This window comes from Microcaecilia unicolor, chromosome 1 (assembly GCF_901765095.1).
Source record: "Microcaecilia unicolor chromosome 1, aMicUni1.1, whole genome shotgun sequence".
Classification (NCBI taxonomy): Eukaryota; Metazoa; Chordata; class Amphibia; order Gymnophiona; family Siphonopidae; genus Microcaecilia; species Microcaecilia unicolor.
Genome location: NC_044031.1, coordinates 183068326 through 183096145, shown reverse-complemented (window position 1 = coordinate 183096145; position 27820 = coordinate 183068326). Strand labels below are relative to the sequence as shown.

Sequence of the window (27820 nt, the reverse complement as noted above, 5' to 3'; positions counted from 1 at the left end):
AAAGAACTGCAGTAACTACGCTCTCATGGCAGATGGGAAGGCACTCATGCATGTGCCTTGGAACGTGTGTTGCACTCCACAGAGCTCTCTTCAGCTTGTCATAAACTCTGGACCGGGCAACACAGGATCGCGTTACCCATGTGTGAGAATACATAGGTCTGCTTGTCCTCAGAGAATTCAACAATTATCCAGGTACTTGAAACTTGAATTACCTTACATACCAACAACCAGGCAAGCAAGAACAGGGAGACAAAGGAAAAATTAGATCTTACTGCTAACTTACTTTCCTCGAGTCTCTCCAGACTATTCCCGACTAGTGGGTAATATGCACAACTACCAGCAGAGGGAGACTGAGAACTATTGATTCTGGACTAGAGAGTTGCATGGGGACAGAAATGCAACCCATCCCCACCGGAATCAAACCCATTCCCGCCAGAATCTAACCCGTCCCTACCAGTCCCCGTGAGTAATCTCCTCCGCCCCCGCCCGTCCCCATAAAAAAAGGAAGTGCTGAGTGGAGTGGACAGGGGGGCACACAATGCAGAGTAATACATTTAAAACGAATCAGAGAAAATATTTCTTCACTCATTAATATACTGAATCTTAGAAAAAGGGCAATAAATACATAAAACAAACTGAAGTTTTTTTCCCACACTAAAAGAGAGAATTATTGGTCACCCAAACAGCACAATGCCCTCAACAAAAGAAACAAGTGGGTATGCTAATGCTTTAGCTGCAGTAAAACAGCTCACAAACAGCCAGTTCCCACCATGAGAGAAATAAACTGCCTATACACATATAAAAAATAAAAGTAGTCAGCTGAGCTCATCTCTGTGCAGTTCTCTTCTGTGGATACCAAGGTCTGGCAGTGCCTGGAAGACTCACTACATACAACTTGAGCAAATCTCCTGCACATGAACTTGAGTTGAGACAGAGAGAGACCCGGGTGAAAACGTGCAAGTGCTCGTCAGGGACATCCTTTTTTTTTTTTAGATTATGGATGAAGGACATCTAAGTGTTAGGCGCTCAAGTCCCACCTTCGTTATGCCTCCAACACCCCGTTGAAATTTGGCCATCTCTGTGATGGAGCAGTTAAGGATGCACAAAATGGACGCTTCTTTGAGAAGGACATTCCATGCACCTTTGCTATGCCCGACACCCCCCTTGAAATTTGGCCATCCCTGCGATGGAGCAGTTAAGGACACCCAAAATGGACGCTTCTTTGAGAAGGACATTCCATGCACCTTTGCTATGCCTGACACCCCCCTTGAAATTTGGCCATCCCTGCGACGGGGCAGTTGACAGCGTCCTTCTTTTCCCATTGGAGGAGAGCTTGGTGTCTCCGCCCACTAAAAGGAGGGGCGATTGGCGGAAGGGGCGATTGGCGAACCAGCACTGCAGCATGCGATAGGGGCACAGATCAGCAGAAAAGCAGCGGGCTCTCACAAAGGTTATGTGCGCGGCGCGGCCCCACGGGAATCACATCAGAACATCCTCCATCCCCTCGGGATTCCTGTATGTCTATTTCCATCCCCGCAGCACTCGCGCTGACCCGGAGGGGATTCCTGCAGACTCCGCGGGATCCCCGCAAACCCCGCTCCCATGCAGACCTCTATTCTGGAGATCACATAAGGGGCTGTGCAACACTGACCCTTCTCAGTGTTTCAAATAGCCAAGCTGGGTGTCTCCAGGGGAAGCTGGCCAATCCGTCTCATTTATGACTAAATGAGTGTGAAGTCAGTCGTCAATGATGTTTTTCAGATAAGTTTTGTGTTTTTTTATTTTAGTCAATTGTGTAGCAGCACTAAGCACTGCGCACATTAATTATAGCACTTTTGAAAAAATATGAGAATAGCCCTATGAAAGAGGTGCTATACCACTTGGCAATAAAACAGTATTGTCTATTAAATAGTGGTTATTGCTGAGAGTACTTTTAAAAATTAAAAAAAAAATAATAATAAAATTAAAAATTCTAAAAAAAAAGTATAAAAGTAAAACCCTTGAGAAAACATTTTGAAAACAGACAGAATTTTCAGCTCATTGTTTGGGTTTATAGTATTGATAGATGTGTTTTACTAGCAGCAAATAGTCTTGGTTCTATCTTGTTGTACTCAAACAGCCAAGCAGCACACCAAAACAACAAGAACCGTAAGAGAAAACGGAACAGGAAGATGAGTATGACCATGATTATGACCAGGAGAGACCCCCAACCACTGAGGGTAAGGGAGCAACGTACAGATAGCAGCCAGCCTCAAAGGACCAGCTAGTGGTTTGCACTGCAAACAGAAACCAGACCCAGCATAGCTCCAGACTTTTCCCCAAGAACCCCCCCACAACACAACCAGACGCCAAGGGAGTGTTCAGGAATGGTCAGGAGAGACTCAAGGAAAGCAAATTAGCAGGTAAGATCCAATTTCTCCTTATCATCTGCTCCAGACCATTCCTGACGAGTGAGCTGTACCAAAGCAGCACTCACAGAGGTTGGGAAAGTCCTCGAGCCAACACAAGCTCCAAAAGCAGCATCCTGACGAGCCTACACATCCAGCCAATAATGTTTCACAAAAAAAAGACACCACATGGCTGCCCTGCAGATATCCTGCAGAGCAATGAGAGAATGCTCTGCCCAGGAAAAAGCCTGCACCCTTGTATAATGAGCCCAATGGCCCCCGCGCTGGCTTACCTGACAGCAAATACGCCCGAAGAAATAGCCTCCTTGATCCAATGGGCTATAGAGGCCTTAGAGGGTGCCCGTCCCTTGCACGGACCACAACAGCACAAAAAGCCAATCAGTCTTTTTAATAAAGCAATGTAGAGTCCTGCGTACATCCAACAAAATAACGGAGGGCAAGAAAATAGGCTGATTAACATGAAATGGAGATATCACCTTAGGCAGAAAAGATGAAACTGCTTGCAGAGAAACTTCATCCTGAGAAAAGAACAAGAATGGCTCCGTGCACAACTGCGCCTGCAACTCTTAGATATGTCGCGAGCACAGGCGCCGACTCCGTGGGTGCTGTGTGTGCATGAACACTGCCAATATTTCATCCACCAGAAGTTCCCTTCGCCAGCCCAGAATTTTAAAAGTCCCTCCCTCCCTTCGAGTTCCAGGCCCCCTCCCTCCAAATTTTAAACGTCATCTTACCTCAGCTCTGGTCCCACCCTTGCGACAACAGGAAATAAGGGCAGAACCAGAGCTGAGAGAAAGGGAAGGCTGAAGCGCAGAGCCTGCACACTTTTCACTGCTGCTGCTGCTGCTGCTGCCGCCGTAACCCCGACGAGGTAAGATGACTTAAAATTCGAAGGGAGAGACCCTGAAACTCGGAGGGAGGCAGGCCTGGAACCGGTGGGGGGGGGGGGGGGGGGGGGGGGCTGGGGAGGGAAGGAGGCAGGCCTGGAACAGGGGGGGAGGGACAGAGGGAGGGAGGGGGGCCTGGAACTCGGACAGAGGGAGGGAGGGGGGCTGCAACTGGGAGGGAGGGAAGGAGGGGCCTGGAACTGGGAGGGAGGGAGCGACTGGAACTGGGAGGGAGCGACTGGAACTGGGAGGGTGGGCAGGGGGGCCTGGAACTCGGAGGGGAGGAGGCAGGAGAGGGAGAGGGATGGGGGAGGAGGACAGGGGAGGGGAGGGGGCAATGCACCACCTGTAAAAAAAAAAAAAAAACCAAAACTTCAGCACCACCAATCATTTTGAAAAGTTGGCTCCTATGGTCGAGAGGCGAAAATAGCCATCAAGACCACCATCTTAAGTGATAGATCCTTAAGGGATGCCTGCTGTAAAGGCTCAAAAGGAGCCACCACCAAGGCCAACAGCATCAAATTCAGGTTCCAGGGAGACACCACTTCACACCTCCTGAAGAAGAAACATCTAGATGAAGCACAAGCAACCACACCTGAACTGGAGGAGTGGCCTAGTGGTTAGGGTGGTGGACTTTGGTCCTGGGGAACTGAGGAACTGAGTTTGATTCCCACTTCAGGCACAGGCAGCTCCTTGTGACTCTGGGCAAGTCACTTAACCCTCCATTGCCCCAGGTACAAATAAGTACCTGTATACAATATGTAAGCTGCATTGAGCCTGCCATGAGTGGGAAAGCGCGGGGTACAAATGTAAACAAAACAAAACAAGCCAGTGTCGCGTCTCTTGCGGAACCTCAGGGTTAGTGAGCCCTTGGGCCACGGCCGCGGGGCAGCAGCAGCAGGAGAATCACCCAAACACAGACAAGGCAAGACAGACATACCAGCAAATCCAAGACTGGAACTACCAGGCGAAGACTGCAGCCGAGGCAACTCAAGCTGGAGCAGGCAGGACAGGAATTCAGCCCAAACTTCACCTGTGCTTAGCCACCGTTCCTCAAGAGTTGAGCCCCTGAGTGCAGGTGGCCAGACAGGGCTGGAAGGCAGAACTGCAGGAAACAGCAGCCAACTGGCGAACAGCTGGAAACTTCCAGAAAACACACTGGGGTTCCAGGCAGGCAGCAAGGAGCAGAATAATTCAGAAAACAAGCCGGGTCAGGGCAGGCAGCAGACAGAAGAAAAAACCAGGGGACAAGCAGGGTCAAAGCCAGAATCAGAAAATATCACAGCAGCACTGCAACAAACTCTCACCAAACTAGAGACCTTCCCAGGTGGTTAATAAAGGCAGCATACAAGGGAGTTCACCGGGTACGGGTACTGCTTAGTTCCAAAAAACTCCCAAAACAATCTGGAAGGCTGGAAGATCCGGACCGGACCAGCATATCTTCTGGAACATGGGAAACTGTAAACCATCAGTTCACAGCAGTTACCAGGTCTGACCACCAGGGACCGAGGTGACAGAGCCAGGAACCTGGGCACCACCATAACAGCCAGTGCTTCCAGATACACCTGAAGACAGAAAAAACATCCCCTTCTCTGAACCACCCTAAAGGAAATAGAGGATCTGAAGCAATGAGGCTTGAAGAGGAACAATCTCCCTCTGATCACACCAGGCCTCAAAAATGTGCCAGACCCTCATATAAGCCAAAGAAGTGGAACGCTTCTTGAACCTCAACAGCATGTGGATGACACCTGGAGAATAACCCTTCAACACTCACCCTCTCAACAGCCAAGCTGTAAGTGAGATCACCCCTGCATAACTGCATCAGATCCACATACCACGGGTGCCTCAGCCAATCCAGAGCAACCAACACCACACTGCTGTCGTCAGACTGAATGTGACCCAGTAGAGGCCATGGAGGAAAAATGTACAGCAGCTCTTAAAGAGGCATACAGACCAATGTTCCTTCTAAGCAGAGCACATGAGCAATTGCTCATACATTTTAGGAGCATTGCTCACAGATTTTACATGGCTGCTCACAAAAATGTGTTTTTTTTTTTTTGTTGTGCTATATACAGAAATACATTGCTAATACTGGCGCTCAAAAATTGTTGGTTTTTAAAATGTTTTGCTCACAAAGAAGTTTGCACACAGCAGGCCACTCCTTAAAGGAGACAACTGCTCCCTCCTGCTACTGAAGAACCGTGAAGCCTTGGCATTCCTGGCCGTGGCCATGAGATCCACCGATGAACTGAAATGCTAAGAGCACTAGACACCACTCTCCCAGGTCCAGAAAGTGACTACTCCGCATCCAGGCTGCTGACTCCTGCCACGTGTGCCACCACTCTCCCGGGTCCAGAAAGTGTCTACTCCGCATCCAGGTTGTTGACTCCTGCCACATGTGCCACCAACAGTAGCCAAAGGTGTTGCTCTGCCCAGGTCATCAGAGTAGCCATTTCCTGTGCCTGACCCAGACTCTTGGTCCTCCCCTTGCTGACAGATATAAGCCACCGCTGTGGCGGTGTCTGACAGCATCCAGACATCCCCGAGATGAACCAGCGCTTGGAACGCCAACAAGGTCAGTTGAATAGCCTGAGTCTCCAGACGACTGATAGACCACCTCTGCCAACCAGCACCCCTGTGCAACTTGATCCTGATAGTGGGCTCCCCAGTCCGATAGGCTTGCATCTGTCATTACCAGAATCCAATCTGAGGATCCAGGGGCATCCCTCAGTCCAGCCACCATTGGAGACTGAGCCGAATCGACCTCCAAAGCACGATCCTACAGGAGAGAACTGAAGATTCTAGCAACACAGCAGTACCGACTGCAGGGGGTCTCATGTGGGCCCTTGCTCACGGGACAACTTCTATGGTGGCCGTCAGCACTTGCAGAATCTCCCTGATGGACGAACAGTGGGAACTGAGGAGGCATCAAATCTGAGACTGGATTTTCTGAATCCAGAGCTCTGGGAGAAAAACCATTGAATTCAGAGTGTCAAAGCACACCCCCAAGTACTCCAAGGACTGACTGGGAGTGAGAACTCTTGTTCAAATTCACGACTCATCCAAGATGCTCAGGTAAACCACACGAGAAGTGGCTGTCCGGCTCTCTTCCACAGACTTCACACAAATCAGCCAGTCATCCAGATACAGATTAACCAGGATGCCTTCTCACCTGAGCAAGGCCGCCGCCACCACCACCATAACCCTGGAGAAGGTCTGTGAAGCCTGAAAGGAAGGGCCTGGAACTGATAAATGGTCTCGCAGGACAGCAAAAATCAATGAACCGCTGGTGATATGGAAGGATGGAAAGGTACGCCTGAGACAGATTCAAGGACATAAGGAACTCACCCCTTCTGCACCATCACAATGATGGACGGGCAATACCTGATTCATTCACTTGAGGTCCAGGATCAGACTACAGGAATCCTCTTTCTTGGGCACCACAAAGTAGATCGACTACCTCCCAGAACCTCTCTCGACTGGAGGAAAGGGAACTACAGCTCTAAGTTCATAAATCTGTTCACATTTTGACACACCACCTCCATCTTGACCAGAGACTTGCAGGGAAACACAAGGAAGGAGTCCGGAAAAGCATGGTGAAACTCCACAGTGTAACCATGCTTGATGTCGTCGAGGATACACTTGTCCAAAGTTATTTGGACCCACCCTCCAATAAAAAAGCTGCAACCTGCCAGCTACAGGAAGAACTGGAGAATGAGCCCCCGAAACCTCACTGCGATGAGCGGAAGGTGCCCAAACAGCCGGAGCTACTGCTGAAACCTCCACAGTGACTTCCTCAAAAGGTCTGCCCTCTATGTCAGAAACGGCCTGGCCAAGACTCCAGAAGGCATCCACGACCAGAAGACCAGGAAGCAGCACGCGACCAATTCTCTGGAAGCCAAGGAACTTTAGAATCAGACAAATAGCTTCTCCAAATCTTCCCCAAAACACAATTTGCATTTAAAGGAAAGCAGACTCAATCTAAATCTCCATCTCGATGACCCGCACTCTCTGCATGCACTTCAATTCTTGGATTTCCTTCGACTCTGGGACCTTGCTTGCCCAAGCTTAGAGCCAACACATACAAAAGGTCATTCATTGGACCTCATCTGTTATAGGTTCCTGACCAATTCGAATTTTCTAATTTCAGACATCAGGTGGATTGCTACTCCATGGTCGGATCATCACAAACTGCATTTCACCCTCCAATGGTTGAAATCGGGTATCCCTCATACATGAGATCCATTAACTTTCCTTACGAGAAGTGTAGTCGACCCTCTGGTATTTTGGCACTCATTATATAGCGAAGACTGGATAGCGCAACCAGAGTCCTCCCAGTTTCTCTCAAGCTGGGATGATAGATGTAGGCGAGTTCTAGACGATAATGCACCATTGCAAACTAAAACTATATTTAAACGGAACTCTACCCCATGGTTCTCTCCAGAGCTGAAAATACTAAAACTAAGAACTAGAAAACTAGAAAGAGCCTTGCATAAACAAAGAATTGAATGTGCGCTAACTGCGTGGAAGGCAAGTCATCATAAATATAAGTATGCTATCAAGCAAGCCAAACGTTCCCACTTTTTAACCAAAATAAAGTCAGCTGGTAGAGACTTTAAAAAACTATCTATTTTTGAATACCTTCCTTGATACCAGCAAGGTAGCTTCCTCACAATCTGATCTCGCTTCTGCTGATGACCTGGCTAGCTACTTCAAGAATAAAATACAATTACTGAGGAATACTATACCATGTAACTCCACTTCCATTGATACCTTCCTCAATAGCCTTGATCCTCCACTTGATCATTACCCTGCGGATCGGTACTGGACTAATTTTTCCCCATTAACATTAGAAACAGTGTCCAAAGCAGTTGCAAAGTTCTCCAAGAAACACTGTGGTCTAGATATCTGCCCTAATTCTCTGCTGCAATCTGCTCCTTCATACTTTATAGCAGATCTCACCACCTATTTCAATTACACGCTCCAGAATGGCATATTCCCTTCTGCTCATGGAAACATCCTCCTCACACCTATTCAAAAGAACCCGAGAATCAAGGCTGATGTTATCTCCAATTACCGTCCTGTGGCATCAATTCCTCTCCTAATCAAAACAATGGAAAGTATGGTTAACGCTCAACTAACTGATTATTTGAGTAAATTCTGCATCCTGCATAGTATACAATCAGGTTTTCGACCACAGTACAGCACCGAAACGGTGTTAGTCACCCTCCTGTCGAACTTCAAGCAATTAATATCCACTGGGAATAAGGTGTTATTACTCCAATTTGATATGTCAAGTGCATTTGACATGGTGGATCACACTCTTCTACTTCACCTATTAGATACATTTGGTATAGGTGGCCATGTGCTTAACTGGTTGAGGGGCTATCACTAAGAACGTACCAAGTTAAATCCAAATCTGCAGTTTCTGCACCATGGACCACTTCTTGCGGAGTGCCTCAAGGCTCATCCCTTTCCCCTACACGTTTCAATATCATGTTAATTCCTCTTGCAACAACCTTATCCAATCTTGGACTCAACCCGTTCATCTATGCAGACGATGTGACCATCTACATCCCTTTCAAAACGACTCTTGCTGAAATCACCGACAAGATAACTGCCAGCTTTGCCATAATGGAGTCTTGGGCAGCAGTGTTTCAATTTAAATTCAACAAGGGCAAGACCCAGTGTCTAGTCTTATCGTCCCAGCACAGCAAGGTGAACCCAACTTCACTTGTCAATGGGGATTCTATTCTTCCAGTCTCGTCAACCCTGAAAATCCTTGGTGTCCTGTTAGACACTCACTTGCAATTGGATAGCCAGGTTAATCTCATCACTAAGCGTATGTTCTACTCCATGTGGAGATTGCGGCGTATCAAGAAATTCCTCTCGAGGAACCTCTTTCGTACTCTCACTCCCTGGTTAGTCCTCTCCCATATAGACTACTGCAGTGGTATTTATGCTGGTAGCCTAAAAAAACCTCCTGACAAAACACAGCTGCTAGACTTATTTTTGGCAAATCACGTTTTGAACATACAGAACCTCTTCGTTTCAACCTGCATTGGCTCCCCATTTTAGCTCATCTCTCCTTCAAAATCTGCACGTTAACTCACAAGATTATGTATGAGGAGGCCCCTGACTACATGGAAGATTTGATAGATCTGTCATCCAGAAATGCTTCCTTGACCGCTCGATCTTACCTCAACCTACGCTTTCCAAGCTATAAATCTGTTCGATATAAATTGCTCCATTCCTCATCCTTCACCTATGTCAGCCCTAAGATTTGGAAGTCTACCTAGGACCTTAAAGGAGATTGACGATCATCAAATTTTCAAGAGAGTCTTAAAAACATTTCTGTTTGAGAAGGCATATCCCAACTATATCACTCAGCCAACACCTTCTTCCACCTGATTGAACCTGTTTCACACAGTTATAACCCTTCTTGTTAGGTAACTTTTGTAATTTTGTATGTAACTTTTGTAATTTTATTTATTTTTGTTACATTTGTACCCTGCGCTTTCCCACTCATGGCAGGCTCAATGTGGCTTGCATGGGGCAATGGAGGGTTAAGTGACTTGCCCAGAGTAACAAGGAGCTGCCTGTGCCTGAAGTGGGAATTGAACTCAGTTTCTCAGTTCCCCAGGACCAAAGTCCACCACACCCTAACCACTAGGCCACTCCTCCACTCCAAGACGCATTGTGCCCGCGTTTGTGGGAAAATGCCGGGGTATAAATGTACTAAAAATAAATAAATAAATTGGACCTTAGAAGCCACGTCCGCAGATTAGTTACAAAGCCACAAGAAAGAACCCTAGCTATATGTATCATCCCATGTTGAATATATTGACTTCCAAATGTGGAACTTGAAATAATCTAAATTTATTATTCCCTTCTTATAGGGGCTCACGTTCCAAGAAATATTTTACAGCCCTATTCTCATATCAAGCCTCTCAAACTTGGAATTCTTTGCCAGTTCTAGTGAAATCTCAATTACATTACATATCCTTTCGCAAACTTTTAAAGACGAATTTGTTTTAAAAATATGTGCTTTCTAATTGTTGATGCTATGTTTTTCTTTATATTAATCCTACTATTATATTGTGTGCTCCCAGTTTTGTAGACGTTTTATTTTGAATTGTAATCCACTCCGAACCTATTTTTTAGTTGTTGAGGGGAATATAACATGAACATTAACTCGGCTACCACCAGACCAGATTCTTCACAGAGGTCCACACCAAATCATACAGGGCATCAGCCAAAAAGGTCGTACTCAACTCCAAATTGATAACCTCCGAGCAGAACCGGGATGAATCCACCAAAGGAGAATCTGGTAAATGTTCCGCCCACTGAAAACAGACACAAGCCACAAGACCTCCACAAATGGCCACCTGCAACACTAAGGCCAAAACCTCAAAAGACCACTTCAGAATAGCCTCCATCCCGTGGGTCCTTAAGTGCTGCACCCCCTTCCATGGGAATAGCCAATGTCTTAGTGATGACAGTAACCAGTGCATCCACTTTGGGCACCCAAAAGGACTCCAAATCCGCCCTAGAGCTCTGGTAGAGGCAGGCCATGGCATACCCAACACTCAACGGTGAATCCAGCAACTGCCACTCTGCGTCTATCAGCTCCCTCAAGTCATCGTTGTAGGGAATGGTCTGAGATGCCCCACAGATCCCCTTCAACAGTGATCATCCTTCCTAGCCACCGGAGGCTGCTCGTCAGAGATCCATAGGGTGCAACACTTTTGACAGCAAACAAGGCAACTCCCGTCTTCTGAAAATCCAGACCACTGAGGGATCCTCACCCTGAGGGACCTCAGCAGCCTCGTCCAGAAGGTCGGAATATCAGACGCCCCTTGTCCAAGTCTTCATCTAAGGGCTGCTCCGAATCCAGGGAAAGGACCTCATCCAGATCATACCTGAGGGCCACCCAAGACTATCTGGGCCTCCAAGACCACCCCTCATAGCCACAGACCAAGCCAAGGCCCCAGGGCTACCTGAAGACTATATATGCAGGCTTGCTTCAAACAGAAGGCCTGATGCAATAATAAGAAAGTTGGGGGGGGGGGGGGGGGAGAGGAGCCTGGAGCTGCATCATGCCAAGCAAGCACAGGTGGCCCATCCCCCACAGAAAGGCTCTCGACACCAGCATACAAGATGGCAAATTTTCCACCACAGCCGCGGAATGTGCAACATCCATGGGCGGACCTGAATCCCGAGGGAACGTCTCTTGCCGCTCCTGTCTACACCTTCTCCTGCGCAGAGAGGCCTCCTCTGGAGCAGCCTCTTCACAAATGCGGCAGAGACTACACGGCACATAAGCCGAACAGTGGCACACCTATTCCGCCGGGGCTGCCATTCAGAAGAAGGGCTCACCCACCCCTTCCTGTCCCAAAGAACCAGAGATGCCAGAACCCCCCCCCCCCCCACACACACACACAAGTACTGCCTGCTGTCTGAGAACTGGGCCAGAGAGGGTTTTTGATAGTTCTCTTTAAAAAAAAAAAAAAAGAAAATCTTTTAAAGGCTTGGCGGTAAGCTCCTTGTGCTCCCTTCATCTGATGGATCACCGAAAGGATCTCCTCCCAGACAGCCTGGGGGAGGAGGCTGAGGTACACACTTCACAGGAAGGTTGGGCGGTGGGGGATGTCCAGAATCAGTATTTCTCAGTCTCCCTCTGCTGGTAAGAGTAGATATTATCCACTCATCAGGGATGGTCTGAAGCAGACGATTTCATCACAGAATCATCCTCATTTCTCATACCTCCCATTCTTGGATAGAGCTGGGAGAGTGTAGCAATGCAAGACTGTAGATCTCTTTGCAAGCCACCAGAAGGCAGCCATGTTTTGACAGAAAGGTCAGTATTCCCCCTAATCTTCAGACTCATCACTCAGAAAGGCAGCAATAAAGGGCATTTGTATTCAAGGTCAATGCATTGGCATTCATGCAAACATTAAGGTGAAATTATGTCTTACCTGTTAATTTCCTTTCCTTTAGTTCTGCTAGATCAGTGTTGACCAGGTTGAGCCCTTGTACCAGAAGATGGAAGGTAGAGAAACCTGAATATTCCAGAGACATCACCACTATGGAATCAGGCTTATCTTTTAATCCTGCTGCACCAATCTGACCTGCACTATGTGCTGAAGGCAAAGAAATACTGAGGTGATCCGGGCTTCACCACTCCTTACAGCAGTGATGTCACCAGAATATTCAGATTTTCTCTGCCTCTCATCTGTTGGTAGGAGGGCACAACCCATTGGTTGGGACTAGTCTGGCAAGATAAGGAATGAGGAAATTCCCATCAATTCCAGCACCATGATAAAAACTAGTACCTGCCTCAGAGAAGCAAGTAGCGTATCAAGAAAACCATCAGAGCGCTTTAAGAAGCTCAAATCTCTCTAGTGAAAAGACACTAGTAACCAATAGTAACCTACCCTAGTGTTTGGATGTACAACAAAGCTGAACATAAGGTTCACATACTGCCAGACAGCTAGGTGCTGAGAAAGTGGAGTGGAACAAAGCATGAAGGGCTGTTTAATTTCTATTGACTCTTACACAATTCCTTTGATGTAACTGTTTTGTTACTTTCTGCAGCAAGGTCTCTGCTCTCAATAGGGAGTTATATACTGAAGTGTAGAAGCTTAACAGTTAGAAAAGCAGGCTGAGAACCAGGGAAGCCCACTTCAACCCTCACTGTGGCTCTTTATGATCTTGGGCAAGTCTCTTAACACTCCATTAACTCGGGTACAAACAGAACTGCAAGCCCTCCAGAACAAGAAAAATAACTGCTGTGCCTGAATGTAATTCACCTTGGCCTACAACTAAAAAAAAAGTGTGAGCTAAATCCAAAACATCTTACTTTTCCCTTTTAATATCACTTCTCTAGTAAAAGCCATGGACTACAATATTACATAACTACTGGAAACAGGATTCAATGCCTCAAGAGCTACTTCAAGTGCTGCTCCTTATCAAAGCACTAGGTGTTATCAAAATAACTCTTCCTTCTTCACTATGTGCTCCAACAGTGTCAAACTAAGTCTCCTGCTTGGGAACAAAGTGAAACAACTATTAATATATTAGACTGCCTCTCTCTGTATATTACTCTAACACACCTGGCGGCGTCTGCATACGATTCATCATCTGGTTTGGCACACTGGCTCGGATCATGGTTGGGTCAGGCAAGGGACCATCTAAATGGAAAAAAGGAAGTATTTCTTAGACACCCAAATAGTCTGACTTAGAGAACATCTCAAAGAAAATGTCAAAACTCTATACTTCTGGAATCCACAGACGCAGATGAATTAGTGACAAAACGTGCACAAATATAAAGCTATTTAGAAACTCCATACCCATTCAGGTATCCTAATGACCACCAAAAAGGTAGAAAGTGTTGTTCAAATCCACAAAACTTAAGATGGTCTTTACGTACTTGCAGGCATCCCAGGCTGTGGTTGCCCTATGCTAGGTCCTTGGTTTATGGAGGTGGGTGGCATGCCAGGGGTATTGGGCATCTGGTTTTGTTTCAGTAGCCGTGTCCTTCTCTTCTCTTCCAGCTCCTTCTGAATCTTATAGATTTTCTCTGCTAGTAGGTGATAGTACTCCGCCTGGTGGACATTAAATCAGAATGTAATTAGAAACAGTGAAAAGGTAAGAAGGGAAGGAAAAGGATGAATATACAGAAGCATATTACAAACCGTACACAAGAGGGGAACAAGAGAGACATTTAAGTACCTCAAGATGAAAAAGTTCAAAAACAAAGTTATCACATTAAGATTGAAAGGGGGTAGACTGAAGAGTAGCACAACTATGTCTTCATCAAAGGGTGGCCGCATGAAATAGCCATGCAGTGGAGGTGGTAGTGATAAATATATAATCATGTTTCATAAAGTACATCTAGATGATTCATCACAAAAGAAAGCAGGGTCTGCAACACTGCAACAAAGAAAATGGGCACAGTAGATATATCTTGAAGCTTTTAAAATCCTTTATTTCAATCACCAGAAACTTTTCTGTCCTTTAGCTTTTATCTTGCAGCACAATATGCCTGGAATAGACTTCCTGAGCTGGTACGTCAAGCTCCATCTCTGGCCGTCTTCTTATCTAGGCTAAAAGTCCACCTTTTTGATGCTGCTTTTAACTCCTAACAAATGATAAGTAGTAGTACTCACTTGTTCAGTACCCATGTTCTAACATTCCCACCTTAGTAATTCCCATATCCCTTTATGTGTCCTGTTTGTCTGTCCTCATTAGATTGTAAGCTCTGTTGAGCAGGGACTGCCTCTTCATGTCCAGTGTACAACGCTGCGTACGTCCAGTAGCGCTATAGAAACATTAAGTAGTAACAGAGTGTGTGTGTGTGTATGTATGTGTGTGTGTGTGTGTGTGTGTATATATATATATATATATATATATATATATATATATATATATATATATATATATATATTTTATTTATTGTTTGCATTTGTATCCCACATTTTCCCACCTCTTTGCGGGCTCAGTGTGGCTTACAATAAGATATGAATAATGAGAATACAGTTGTTACACATTGGTTATGGGTTACATTGTACAAGTTATGTGAGATAATCGAATTATCATTAGGAATATCACAATGGGACATCAACAGGGAGACTTTGGGAGGAGACAATGGGAAGCTTAAGGGCAGTGTTAAGACATATAGGCACATGGTGTACATATTCCTGTAGGTATATGTATGAGTAATGTGGTATTAGGGGGGATGAGAGATCATAAGTGGATGTGTGATGCATTGATGTAAGTGAGTGTGGACTCTATTAGTGTTGGTTTTTTCCGTAAATAGTCTCAAACAGATGGGTCTTCAGTAATCTGCGGAAGGATGCTTGTTCGTGGATCGCTCTTAAGTTTCATGGCAGTGAGTTCCAAAGCTGCGTGCTCGTGTGAGAAAAGGTTGACGCGTGTAGCGTCTTGTATTTCACGCCCTTGAAAGTAGGGAAATGGAGGTTGAGGTATGTTCGGGAAGATCTCCTAGCATTTCTGGGTGGTAGGTCAATCAACTCGGACATGTAGGCTGGGGCTTCGCCATGAATATACACATATATACACACACACATACACACAAAAATAAAAATAAATTGGGGAGGGGGAATAGGGATTAAGATATTTACCATTATTTATCCTCCACTGGTTAACCTATTGAAATTGCCCGTCTAGCACGAAAAACTTACGCAAAACCAGTACAAAAGGTGGCACAACAGAAGTAAAGCGAATGCTACATACCTGTAGAAGGTATTCTCAGAGGACAGCAGGCTGATTGTTCTCACTGATGGGTGACGTCCATAGCAGCCCCTCCAATCGGAAACTTCACTAGCAAACTCCTTTGGTAGTCCTCGCGCGCCCATGCGCACCGAGCATGCGCGGCCGTCTTCCCGCACGAACCGGCTCGTGTTAGTCAGTCCCATATGTAGCAAGACAAGACAAGGGAAGACACAACTCCAAAGGGGAGGCGGGCGGGTTTGTGAGAACAATCAGCCTGCTGTCCTCGGAGAATACCTTCTACAGGTATGTAGCATTCGCTTTCTCCGAGGACAGGCAGGCTGCTTGTTCTCACTGATGGGGTATCCCTAGCCCCCAGGCTCACTCAAAACAACAACCATGGTCAATTGGGCCTCGCAACGGCGAGGACATAACCGAGATTGACCTAACAATTTTTCCAACTAACTGACAGTGTAGCCTGGAACAGAATAAAACATGGGCCTAGGGGGGTGGAGTTGGATCCTAAACCCCGAACAGATTCTGAAGCACTGACTGCCCGAACCGACTGTCGCGTCGGGTATCCTGCTGCAGGCAGTAATGAGATGTGAATGTGTGGACAGATGACCACGTCGCAGCTTTGCAAATCTCTTCAACAGTGGCTGACTTCAAGTGGGCTACCGATGCTGCCATGGCTCTAACATTATGAGCCGTGACATGACCCTCAAGAGCCAGCCCAGCCTGGGCGTAAGTGAAGGAAATGCAATCTGCTAGCCAATTGGATATGGTGCGTTTCCCCACAGCCACTCCCCTCCTGTTTGGATCAAAAGAAACAAACAATTGGGCGGACTGTCTGTTGGGCTGTGTCCGCTCCAGATAGAAGGCCAATGCTCTCTTGCAGTCCAATGTGTGCAGCTGACGTTCAGCAGGGCAGGAATGAGGACGGGGAAAGAATGTTGGCAAGACAATTGACTGGTTCAGATGGAACTCCGACACTACCTTTGGCAAGAACTTAGGGTGAGTGCGGAGGCTACTCTGTTATGATGAAATTTGGTGTAAGGGGCCTGGGCTACCAGGGCCTGAAGCTCACTGACTCTACGAGCTGAAGTAACTGCCACCAAGAAAACGACCTTCCAAGTCAAGTACTTCAGATGGCAGGAGTTCAGTGGCTCAAAAGGAGGTTTCATCAGCTGGGTGAGAACGACATTGAGATCCCATGACACTGTGGGAGGTTTGACGGGGGGCTTTGACAAAAGCAAACATCATGAGACTCAGACAAGCGCAGAAGGTATTCAAGCAGGGTCTGTGTAGGACAAGAGCGAGGATCTAGGGCCTTGCTGTCACACCAGACGGCAAACCTCCTCCATAGAAAGAAGTAACTCCTCTTAGTGGAATCTTTCCTGGAAGCAAGCAAGATGCGAGAGACACCCTCTGACAGACCCAAAGAGGCAAAGTCTACGCTCTGAACATCCAGGCCGTAAGAGCCAGAGACCGGAGGTTGGGATGCAGAAGCGCCCCTTCGCCCTGTGTGATGAGGGTCGGAAAACATTCCAATCTCCACGGTTCTTCGGAGGACAACTCCAGAGAAGAGGGAACCAGATCTGACGCGGCCAAAAAGGAGCAATCAGAATCATGGTGCCTCGGTCTTGCTTAAGTTTCAACAAAGTCTTCCCCACCAGAGGTATGGGAGGATAAGCATACAGCAGACCTTCTCCCCAGTTCAGGAGGAAGGCATCCGATGCCAGTCTGCCGTGGCCTGAAGCCTGGAACAGAACTGAGGGACTTTGTGGTTGGCTCGAGATGCAAAGAGATCTACCAAGGGGGTGCCCCACACCTGGAAGATCTGTCACACTACACAGGAATTGAGCGACCACTCGTGAGGTTGCATAATCTTGCTCAACCTGTCGGCCAGACTGTTGTTTACGCCTGCCAGATAAGAGGCTTGGAGCACCATGCCGTGACGGCGAGCCCAGAGCCACATGCTGACGGCTTCCTGACACAGGGGGCGAGATCCGGTGCCCCCCTGCTTGTTGATGTAATACATGGCAACCTGGTTGTCTGTCTGAATTTGGATAATTTGGTGGGACAGCCGATCTCTGAAAGCCTTCAGAGCGTTCCAGACCGCTCGTAACTCCAGGAGATTGATTTGCAGATCGCGTTCCTGGAGGGACCACCTTCCCTGGGTGTGAAGCCCATCAACATGAGCTCCGCACCCCAGGAGAGACGCATCCGTAGTCAGCACTTTTTGTGGCTGAGGAATTTGGAAAGGACTTCCCAGAGTCAAATTGGACCAAATCGTCCACCAATACAGGGATTTGAGAAAACTCGTGGACAGGTGGATCACGTCTTCTAGATTCCCAGCAGCCTGAAACCACTGGGAAGCTAGGGTCCATTGAGCAGATCGCATGTGAAGGCGGGCCATGGGAGTCACATGAACTGTAGAGGCCATGTGGCCCAGCAATCTCAACATCTGCCGAGCTGTGATCTGCTGGGACGCTCGCACCCGCGAGACGAGGGACAACAAGTTGTTGGCTCTCGTCTCTGGGAGATAGGCACGAGCCGTCCGAGAATCCAGCAGAGCTCCTATGAATTCTAGTCTCTGCACTGGGAGAAGGTGGGACTTTGGATAATTTATCACAAACCCCAGTAGCTCCAGGAGGCGAATAGTCATCTGCATGGACTGTAGAGCTCCTGCCTCGGATGTGTTCTTCACCAGCCAATCGTCGAGATAAGGGAACACATGCACTCCCAGTCTGCGAAGCGCCGCTGCTACGACAGCCAGGCACTTCGTGAACACTCTGGACGCAGAGGAGAGCCCAAAGGGTAGCACACAGTACTGGAAGTGACGTGTGCCCAGCTGAAATCGCAGATACTGCCTGTGAGCTGGCAGTATCGGGATGTGCGTGTAGGCGTCCTTTAAGTCCAGAGAGCATAGCCAATTGTTTTCCTGAATCATGGGGAGAAGGGTGCCCAGGGAAAGCATCCTGAACTTTTCCTTGACCAGATATTTGTTCAAGGCCCTTAGGTCTAGGATGGGACGCATCCCCCCTGTTTTCTTTTCCACAAGGAAGTACCTGGAATAGAATCCCAGCCCTTCTTGCCCGGATGGCACGGGCTCGACCGCATTGGCGCTGAGAAGGGCGGAGAGTTCCTCTGCAAGTACCTGCCTGTGCTGGAAGCTGTAAGACTGAGCTGCCGGTGGGCAATTTGGAGGCTTGGAGGCCAAATTGAGGGTGTATCCTTGCCGGACTATTTGAAGAACCCACTGATCGGAGGTTATGAGAGGCCACCTTTGGTGAAAAACTTTTAACCTCCCCCCGACCGGCAGATCGCCCGGCACTGACACGTTGATGTCGGCTATGCTCTGCTGGAGCCAGTCAAAAGCTCGCCCCTTGCTTTTGCTGGGGAGCCGAGGGGCCTTGCTGAGGCGCACGCTGCTGACGAGAGCGAGCGCGCTGGGGCTTAGCCTGGGCCGCAGGCTGTTGAGAAGGAGGATTGTACCTACGCTTACCAGAAGAGTAGGAAACAGTCTTCCTTCCCCCATAAAAACGTCTACCTGTGGAGGTAGAAGCTGAAGGCTGCCGGCGGGAGAACTTGTCGAAAGCGGTATCCCGCTGGTGGAGCTGCTCTACCACCTGTTCGACCTTCTCTCCAAAAATATTGTCCGCACGGCAAGGCGAGTCCGCAATCCGCTGCTGGATCCTATTCTCCAGGACGGAGGCACGCAGCCATGAGAGTCTGCGCATCACCACACCTTGAGCAGCGGCCCTGGACGCAACATCAAAGGTATCATATACCCCACTGGCCAGGAATTTTCTGCACGCCTTCAGCTGCCTGACCACCTCCTGAAATGGCTTGGCTTGCTCAGGAGGGAGCTTGTCCACCAAGCCCGCCAACGGCCGCACATTGTTCCGCATGTGTATGCTCGTGTAGAGCTGGTAAGACTGAATTTTGGCCACGAGCATAGAGGAATGGTAGGCCTTCCTCCCAAAGGAGTCTAAGGTTCTAGAGTCTTTGCCCGGGGGCGCCGAAGCATGCTCCCTAGAACTCTTAGCCTTCTTTAGGGCCAAATCCACAACTCCAGAGTCGTGAGGCAACTGAGTGCGCATCAGCTCTGGGTCCCTATGGATCCAGTACTGGGACTCGATCTTCTTGGGAATGTGGGGATTACTTAGCAGCTTGGTCCAGTTCGCCAGCAATGTCTTTTTTAGGACATGATGCATGGGTACTGTGGACGCTTCCTTAGGTGGAGAAGGATAGTCCAGGAGCTCAAACATTTCAGCCCTGGGCTCGTCCTCCACAACCACCAGGAAGGGGATGGCCGTATACATCTCCCGGACAAAGGCCGCAAAAGACAGACTCTCGGGAGGAGAAAGCTGCCTTTCAGGGGAGGGAGTGGGATCAGAAGGAAGGCCATCAGACTCCTCGTCAGAGAAATATCTGATGTCCTCCTCTTCCTCCCACGAGGCCTCACCATCGGTATCAGACAAGTTCATGAACCTGTGTCTGAAGCCGTGCCCAGCTCGACTCCGTGGAAACATGGCCACGGTGTGAGCGTCGAGAGGTAGACTCCCTCGCCCGCACCGGCGAAGCTCCCTCCGCCGACGTCGTCGGGAAGCCTTCCTGGGAGGCGACCGCAGTCGGCACCAATGTCGGAGACCTCACCCCGGGCAAGGGGCCAGCCGGCGCATCACTCGACGGTACCGGTGGCGCAAGCACCCCCGGTACCAGAGGGGAAGGGCGCAACAGCTCTCCCAGGATATCTGGGAGAACGGCCCGGAGACTCTCGTGCAGGGCAGCTGTGGAGAAAGACATGGAAGCCGATGCAGGTGTCGAAGTCAGAGTCTGTTCCGGGCGTGGAGGCTGTTCCGGGCTGTCCAAGGTGGAGCGCATCGACACCTCCTGAACAGAGGGTGAACGGTCCTCCCGGTGCCGATGCCTACTGGGTGCCGACTCCCTCGGCGACCCAGAGCTCTCGGTACCGACGCGGGAAGGAGACCGGTGTCGATGCTTCTTTGACTTTTTCAAACGAAGCATGTCACCGGAGCTTCCCGGTACCGACGAGGACGATGTAGAATCCAGCCGTCGCTTCCTCGGGGCCGAGGCCGAAGAAGGTCGGTCTCGGGGGGGCTGTACCGCAGGTGCCCTCAGGGTAGGGGGAGACCCAACCGAAGGCTCACCGCCACCAGCAGGGGAATGGACAGCCCTCACCTGCACTCCAGTCGAAGCACCACCGTCCGACGACATCAGCACTAGTGGAGGTCCCGGTACCACCGACGCCGCCTTCCGATGTCTCGGCCCCGACGATGCAGAGGGTCGATGCCTCGATGCAATCGATACAGTCGCGGCCGAGGGCAGAGGTCTTGACGCTGTCGACGTCGATGCACTCGATACTCCCGGTGCCAATGCCGACGAAGAGCCCGAGAACAACACGTTCCACTGGGCCAATCTCGCTACCTGAGTCCGTTTTTGTAAAAGGGCGCAAAGACTACAGGCCTGCGGGCGGTGCCCAGGCTCCAGACACTGAAGACATGACGCGTGCCTATCAGTGAGCGAGATTACCCGGGCGCACTGGGTGCACTTCTTGAAGCCGTTGGGAGACTTCGATGACATGGGCGGAAAAATCACGCCGGCGAAATCAAAACTCGTAATTGCGGTAAGGCACCAAAAAGAGGGGGAGAAAAAACTCGACCCGAGGCCTCAAAAGGGCCTACCCCGAAAACGAAAGAAAAATTAACGGGGCAAAAACTGGAAATACGGGAAGGGGAAAAAGACCAAAAGGCCCTTCTCCGAAATCCCTTTTTTTTGTTTTTTTAGAAGCGAAAGTCAAAAGACGCGCGAGGGTCAACTTAAGGGGCGCGAACGGCGCAAACACGACCATACCGAGCGTGGACAAAAGAAGACTGACGAAAACGAGCCGATTCGGGCGGGAAGACGGCCGCGCATGCGCGGTGCGCATGGGCGGGCGAGGACTAGCAAAGGCCTTTGCTAGTGAAGTTTCCGATTGGAGGGGCTGCCGTGGACGTCACCCATCAGTGACAACAAGCAGCCTGCTTGTCCTTGGAGAAATGACTTATCTTCAAAGCGTATGGAAAAAAGGCAAAGTAGTACTTCTCTATAGGTGATTACTAAGAATCAACAAAAAAAAAGTTGTAATCATTTTACATTTGTGAAAACAAGAGAATAAGTTTATTGCTCTGGAGACAATTTAGTGAGAATCCTGAAAACTACCTAGTTTGGTATGTCTACTGTTGTGTTCAGCAATAGAATTCAACAGCAGCAGCACCTGACTTCTGTCATTTTTCGTTTAAGCATTAAAATTTGTTCTGGCATCAACTTACACTAGATATTAATTGCCTCTCAAGTCAGGGCGCTAAGACCATTCAAATTTGTTTTAAAAATTACTTTGGTATTTACCCAAAACAAAATTGTTGTTGATTTATAATTACAACTTTGTTAATTCATGTTGGTTCTTGGTAATATTGCTCCTCATTTGTCTGGAATTTTCTTTCTCCATGGACAAGCAGGATAGAATGAGCAATAGATAGAGATGTCACCACAACGGTAACAAGCCCAGGTCTGCTCTCCCAGAGCCTAGTCTAGAAGGCTTTCTGAGTACACTTTGGTGTTCCCTCTGTGTATGAGCGACTGTTCCCCTACTTTAGTCAATTTATCCATTCTGCCCTCTTTCCTTCACCTTCCTCAAATATTCCATTTAAAAGTATTTGAATAAATAAGAAAAGAAAGAACAGTTATAATACCAGCTTCCAACAACTTCTTTACTACAGCATGACAGATAATGAACAAGGCTTTTAAAAAAATGCCCAAGCTGCTTAAGAAAACAATCCCCACAGATGAAAACTATTCCTAAGTGGCTTCGTGGACATGCAAGAGAAAGCAGTATGTTCTTAAAGAACTATCAGAGGTCTAAGTGGAAAACTATGTGCCTCCCATTCTTCTCTCACTTCCCACCAATTGTGCCATAAGTGCATAAGTATTGCCATACTGGGACAGACCAAAGGTCCATCAAGCCCAGCATCCTGTTTCCAACAGTGGCCAACCCAAGTCACAAATACCGGGTAAGATCCCGAAAAAGTTCAATACATTTTATGCTGCTTATCCCAGAAATAGCAGTGGATTATCCTCACGTCAATTTAATAATGGTCTATGGACTTTTCCTTTAGGAAGCCATCCAGACCTTTTTAAAACCCCACTTAGCTAACCGCCTGCTGCATAAACCTGAAGGCTCCTTTGGTACAAAGACACCATCTTCTTACAAGGTGCACCTCACACCTGTCATCAAGATTAAATGCAACCCTATGGCATCTGATGCAGGAACAATGACATCACCTGGTGCTGATCCTCCACCCACTCTCAAAGCTGACCACCTCTCAGGCAGTCAAGCTTGTTACCAAACTTCTCCATTATTTGAAGGAAGCACGGTACATTAAAAAGAGATGAGGCACACTGTACCATCAAGAGGTAGGAGATTAATCTGCACTGGCAAGAACCAGATGTTGTACTGGCGAGACAAATAGTGTTGATCACTCATGTAGTAAGTGCCAAGACATGCAACAGCTAAGCACTCTGGGGATTCTGCTCATCACTGAACAAACTCAGCAGGTCTAACCAATAAAGTAACAGAATCAGCCATACTGAATCAGTAATCATTCTGACTTCACTCCTTCTCCCACTCTAGTCACACAGCTTCTGTTTACTCTGTATTTGCCTAGGCCCCATCTAGAGGCAGACTGACAGTGATCTGGGCACTCAAGCAATAAGGGTCATGGGCCCCTAACCACTTAACAAAAGTGATTAAACTAGAAGGAAGCTAAGGGACAGTGGCCCCCCTACTACTATGGGCCCTCAGGCACTACCCTATTGTTCCAATGGTCAGTCCGCCCTGGCCCTATCCCATGCTAACAAATTCATCCAATGTCATATGAAACCTGTGGAACCAAGCCTTGTCTCACTTCCTATTCTAGAAACCTACAAACAATCCTCAACTCTTCACATTCTCACATCTATGTGCAGCCCATTTTCAGTCCATCCACTGCTCTTTAATCTTTCCACTCACTATTTTCTGTGGGAATCTGACATTTCCCACTCATTTAGCCTCTCCAACCAAGGATTATACACAGTCATCCCTTCTGACCCATCCCTAGAAAAGTTACTGCAGCATCACCCCTGGAGGATACTACCTGCCCTAGATTCCTCCAAAAAGAGCCAACCAAAGTTAGTTACCTACTAATGCAAAGGCATGACCAGAGAAGCAAGTTAGCTGTGGCAGGTGTTCTCAGAGGACAGCACCTTCTTGACAGATCTCTCTGCCATTTCAACAAGAAAGTAACTCAGTTCTGTTCTAACAAAAAGATAAATGGCAAGTTAGCCTCAGATGCTTTTCTCCTTCATTGGGGAGGAAGTCTTCTATGTGCATATCCTCCAATTCCTCTAATAACAAGAACTCTTCTGAAACACAGACAAGATTGGGGAACCATGATTCTCCCCCTATAGGCCAAGGCAGGTTTGGTTCCTACTTCAGAAGTCCAACGAGACTGGAATATTTTTCCAACACTGATCACACAAGATTTGGGGATGTTGTTGCATCCCAACATCAAGCCCCTGGCGATCAAAGCTTAGATGTTGAGAATTCAACATATGCTTCTCTGAACTTCTAGAAGCGACTGTACTAGCAGGATGTAAAGTTTTAAATGGAAAATGTTTTCAGTCTGGTATGACAAGGTACTAGACCCCCTTTCTTGTAACACAAAATCTGCTTGAATACCTTCTGCATCTCTCAAGAGTCAGGTCCCAAAACCAACTATTAGGGTACACCATAGTGCAGGGATGGATAACCTTGGTCCTCAAGGGCCACAATCCAGGTTTTCCCCAATGAATATGCATGAGATCTATTTGCATACAATGGAGACAGTGCATGCAAATAGATCTCAGGCATATTCAATGACACTACTACAATGAGATTCCTAAATTTCACTCTAGTTACTAAAATCTAATAACTCCCCTTATAAAGTACTACAATTAATGAATATAAATTCTTTTATTAATATCAAAAAGGTGTTTAAAACTCAAAGTTTTTTTCAAAGCAATACATTTGTCCAGGTTCTTCTACTTCACATAGCTCTCACATACACAATTCTTACACACCTTCTTTCACAACCTTCTATATTCATACTAAACATCCTAACTCTCACTGATTATTTGAAGAGATACACAGATGTCCCATACATATAGTAATGCTTTTTAACGCATAACAATATCTGAGCATCTTGCTTGTTCCTTTTAATGTTTTTCCAGTCTGTGGCTCCTCCCTGTTGTTGAAAAACGTTCAATCTAAAGTCTCTCTCACTGTAATTGCCAATATACCTGCACCAGCTTGCTGTTATGTTGATTCTAAAGCTACTTCCCTTATAGTGATGTTGTATTTATCGTATTTTGAAGTCTATAGCCCTCCACAAAAATAAGTCTTATGATGCAACTTCCTCCACACTCTTCTTTTTTTTCCCATGTTTATTTTATTATTTTCAATTAAAGCTGATCATCATCGAAACCGTATCATTATACAAAATATGATTTACAGCACTCCTTATCCCATTCACGTTTCCATCTTTCCTTTTCTCATATGCTTCCCCCCTCCCCCTATATCTTCGACTCAGTTTCATTAGTCATATCTATGTATAACATTAGTCAGGAGTGGCTTGGGAAGACAGCCATTGTTCATATGAAGCCCAAGTTTTATAGTGTTGCAGCAAATGACCAGTCCGTAGGGCCGTCAGCTTTGACATCAGGTAGATATGATCTAGTTTTCGTAGTACTGTCTGCAGTTCCGGTAGGGATGGTTGTTCCCAGGCTGCCGCCAGCACCAACTTACTGGCTACAAACAGCTGAGCAGCAAAACGATGTACAGAATTCCATATTCCTACTGGTTAAAAATGAAGCAAACAATGGTCCATTCTCAGTGGGTATGCCATCCCTGTTACTTCACTTAAAAATTTCAGTATCCTCTCCCAATAATATTGTGCATGCTTACAAGCCCACCACACATGAAACATGTTCCCCAATTCACCACATTGACGCCAGCACATGGCTGACCCTGTCTGGAACATTTTAACTAAGCGCTGGGGGGTATAGTACCAGCAATATAAGATTTTATGTCCATTTTCAACCAGGGTGCTGGACACCGAGACTGCAAGCAATGATTTAAATGCTAGCTTCCACTGTGGAAATGTATATGTCACCCCTAGAGCTCTTCCCCACTTAGACAGATATTGTTCCACTGGATTATGATAAAGGAGTAGGGCCCCATAGATTCTCGAAATGCTTCCCCTTCCTCCTCCTCTCGCCAGCCCACATTCTAATTTTGTTTCTGGCAAACTTAGCTCTCCCTGTGCTCTTCGGGTAATGAAGTCTCGCACTTGATAGTATTGAAAAGCCTGCAAAGCGGAGAGCCCATGTTCCCTGCGCAGCTCCTCAAAGGACATGGTCTTATCTTCTTCCCACATTTGACCTAGTTCACATAGCCCCATCTCCTCCCACCGACAATTAGCCATATCCTGTGTTCCCGACCTAAAGTGGGGGGCGAAGCGGAGGAACATGTGTCTAAAATATGTCCGCCCCGGGAAAACTTTACCCTTATCTTACTCCAGACAAGCAAGGGCCATCGAATCATGGGTGTACTTCCTTTGATTATCTCTCCTAGGTCTTGTCTTGATAGCTAGGGGATAGCCCTAAGCGGAAAAGGTCGCATCCATTTCTGCTCCACTCTCATCCACGCCTTCCCTGTATCTTGCAACCATGTGGCTATTACTCTCAGGTGTGCTGCATGAAAGTACAACAAAAAGGAGGGAACCCCCATCCCTCCCCTCTCTCTCGACTGATACATTACCTCCCTTCTAACCCTTGGGGGTCTTTTCCTCCAGATAAACGAAAATACTTTGTTCTGGAGGCCTCGTAAGAAACTGTCTGGGATGGAGATGGGCAGGGCCATAAAGAGATATAGTTTTCTGGGGAGTATAACCATTTTAACTGCATTAATCCTCCCAATCCAGGACAACGTTAATCCCTCCCATCTATGTAGTTCTGCGAAAAGTCGCTTTACCATTTCTGTGAAATTTGATTGGAAAAGTTCATCTAGACGCCTCGGGATATTAACCCCAAGGTATCGAATATATCGTGGGGCCCAGCAAAATGGGGAAGTTGCCTGCAGCTGTGTTTTTTGCTCAGCCAATATATTTATGTCCAGCACCTCAGATTTATCGAGATTAACTTTAAAACCCGAAATCCTCCCATAACCCTGCAGCTACTCCAGTACCTTCGGAAAGGAGACCCAAGGCTCTCTTAACATAAGTAGGATTCCTCCACACTCTTCAATGGTACTTCAATGATATTTATTTGCTCCCATATTCAAACCTGTGGGTATTTTCTTTATTTCCACTGCTTGTGAACCTTCTGTTGTACTCCAATGAATTTTTAAACGAGTCAAACCCTACGCAATCTACTACTCATTTTTGCTGAGTTAATTCCATTTACCATACCCTCTGCCATCTGTCAACCAGTATCTAATTCAGTTCACCACTTTGGGACCTAACTTCTGCCCACTCAATTTATTCCTAAGCCTCCTGTGAGGAACTGTATCAAAGGTTTTGCTGAAATCCAAGTAGACTGCACCTAATGAACGTCTTCAATCCAGTCCTCTGGTCACCCAGTCAAACAATCATTCCTTTGGTATGATTTGCCTTTGGTCTTGCAATCTGTTGGAGTCTATGAAGTTCACTATCTTGTCCTTCAGCAGCACCTCCATTACTTTTCCAACTGCTAAGGCTTACTGGCCTTCTCTGAAACCATTTTTGTGAGGGACCACATTCACTCTTCTACAATCCTGTAGAATTTCTCCCATCTCCATGGATTAGGACCCAGCAGAAACTATGAGAACTCAATATCCTCTGATGCATCTCTTAAGATTAGAGGTTTAGCAAATTGCATTAAACCAACATCTGCCCCACTGCTTTGTCCACATTTAGTTTTAAAGTAGTTCAACGCTTTCTTCCGTGAAAGGTGCAACATCTACTCTGTCAGCAGCAAGTGATGCTTCTCCAGGATTTTCTTCTGTGGCCAAATAAGTATATATATATATTTTTTTTAATCATGTCTATTTTTTCCTCACCACTCTCCACAGAGTGGTTTTCAGCACCTTTCAGTCTTTTTCCTTTTCCCAACATACCTTGCTGCCTATCTTTACATTTCTAGCCATTTTTTCTTCTGCCTGTGTGTGAAGAA

At 47.2% G+C, this 27820-nt stretch overlaps 1 protein-coding gene across 1 annotated transcript in view; it reads right to left on the bottom strand.

Moving 5' to 3' along the window:
- EP300 (E1A binding protein p300) overlaps positions 1–27820 on the bottom strand; it is a 507140-nt gene that overhangs the window by 271795 nt on the left and 207525 nt on the right. Inside the window, 2 exon segments of the mRNA XM_030203013.1 lie at positions 13411–13488; positions 13728–13902. Coding sequence (XP_030058873.1) covers positions 13411–13488; positions 13728–13902 — 253 coding nt within the window.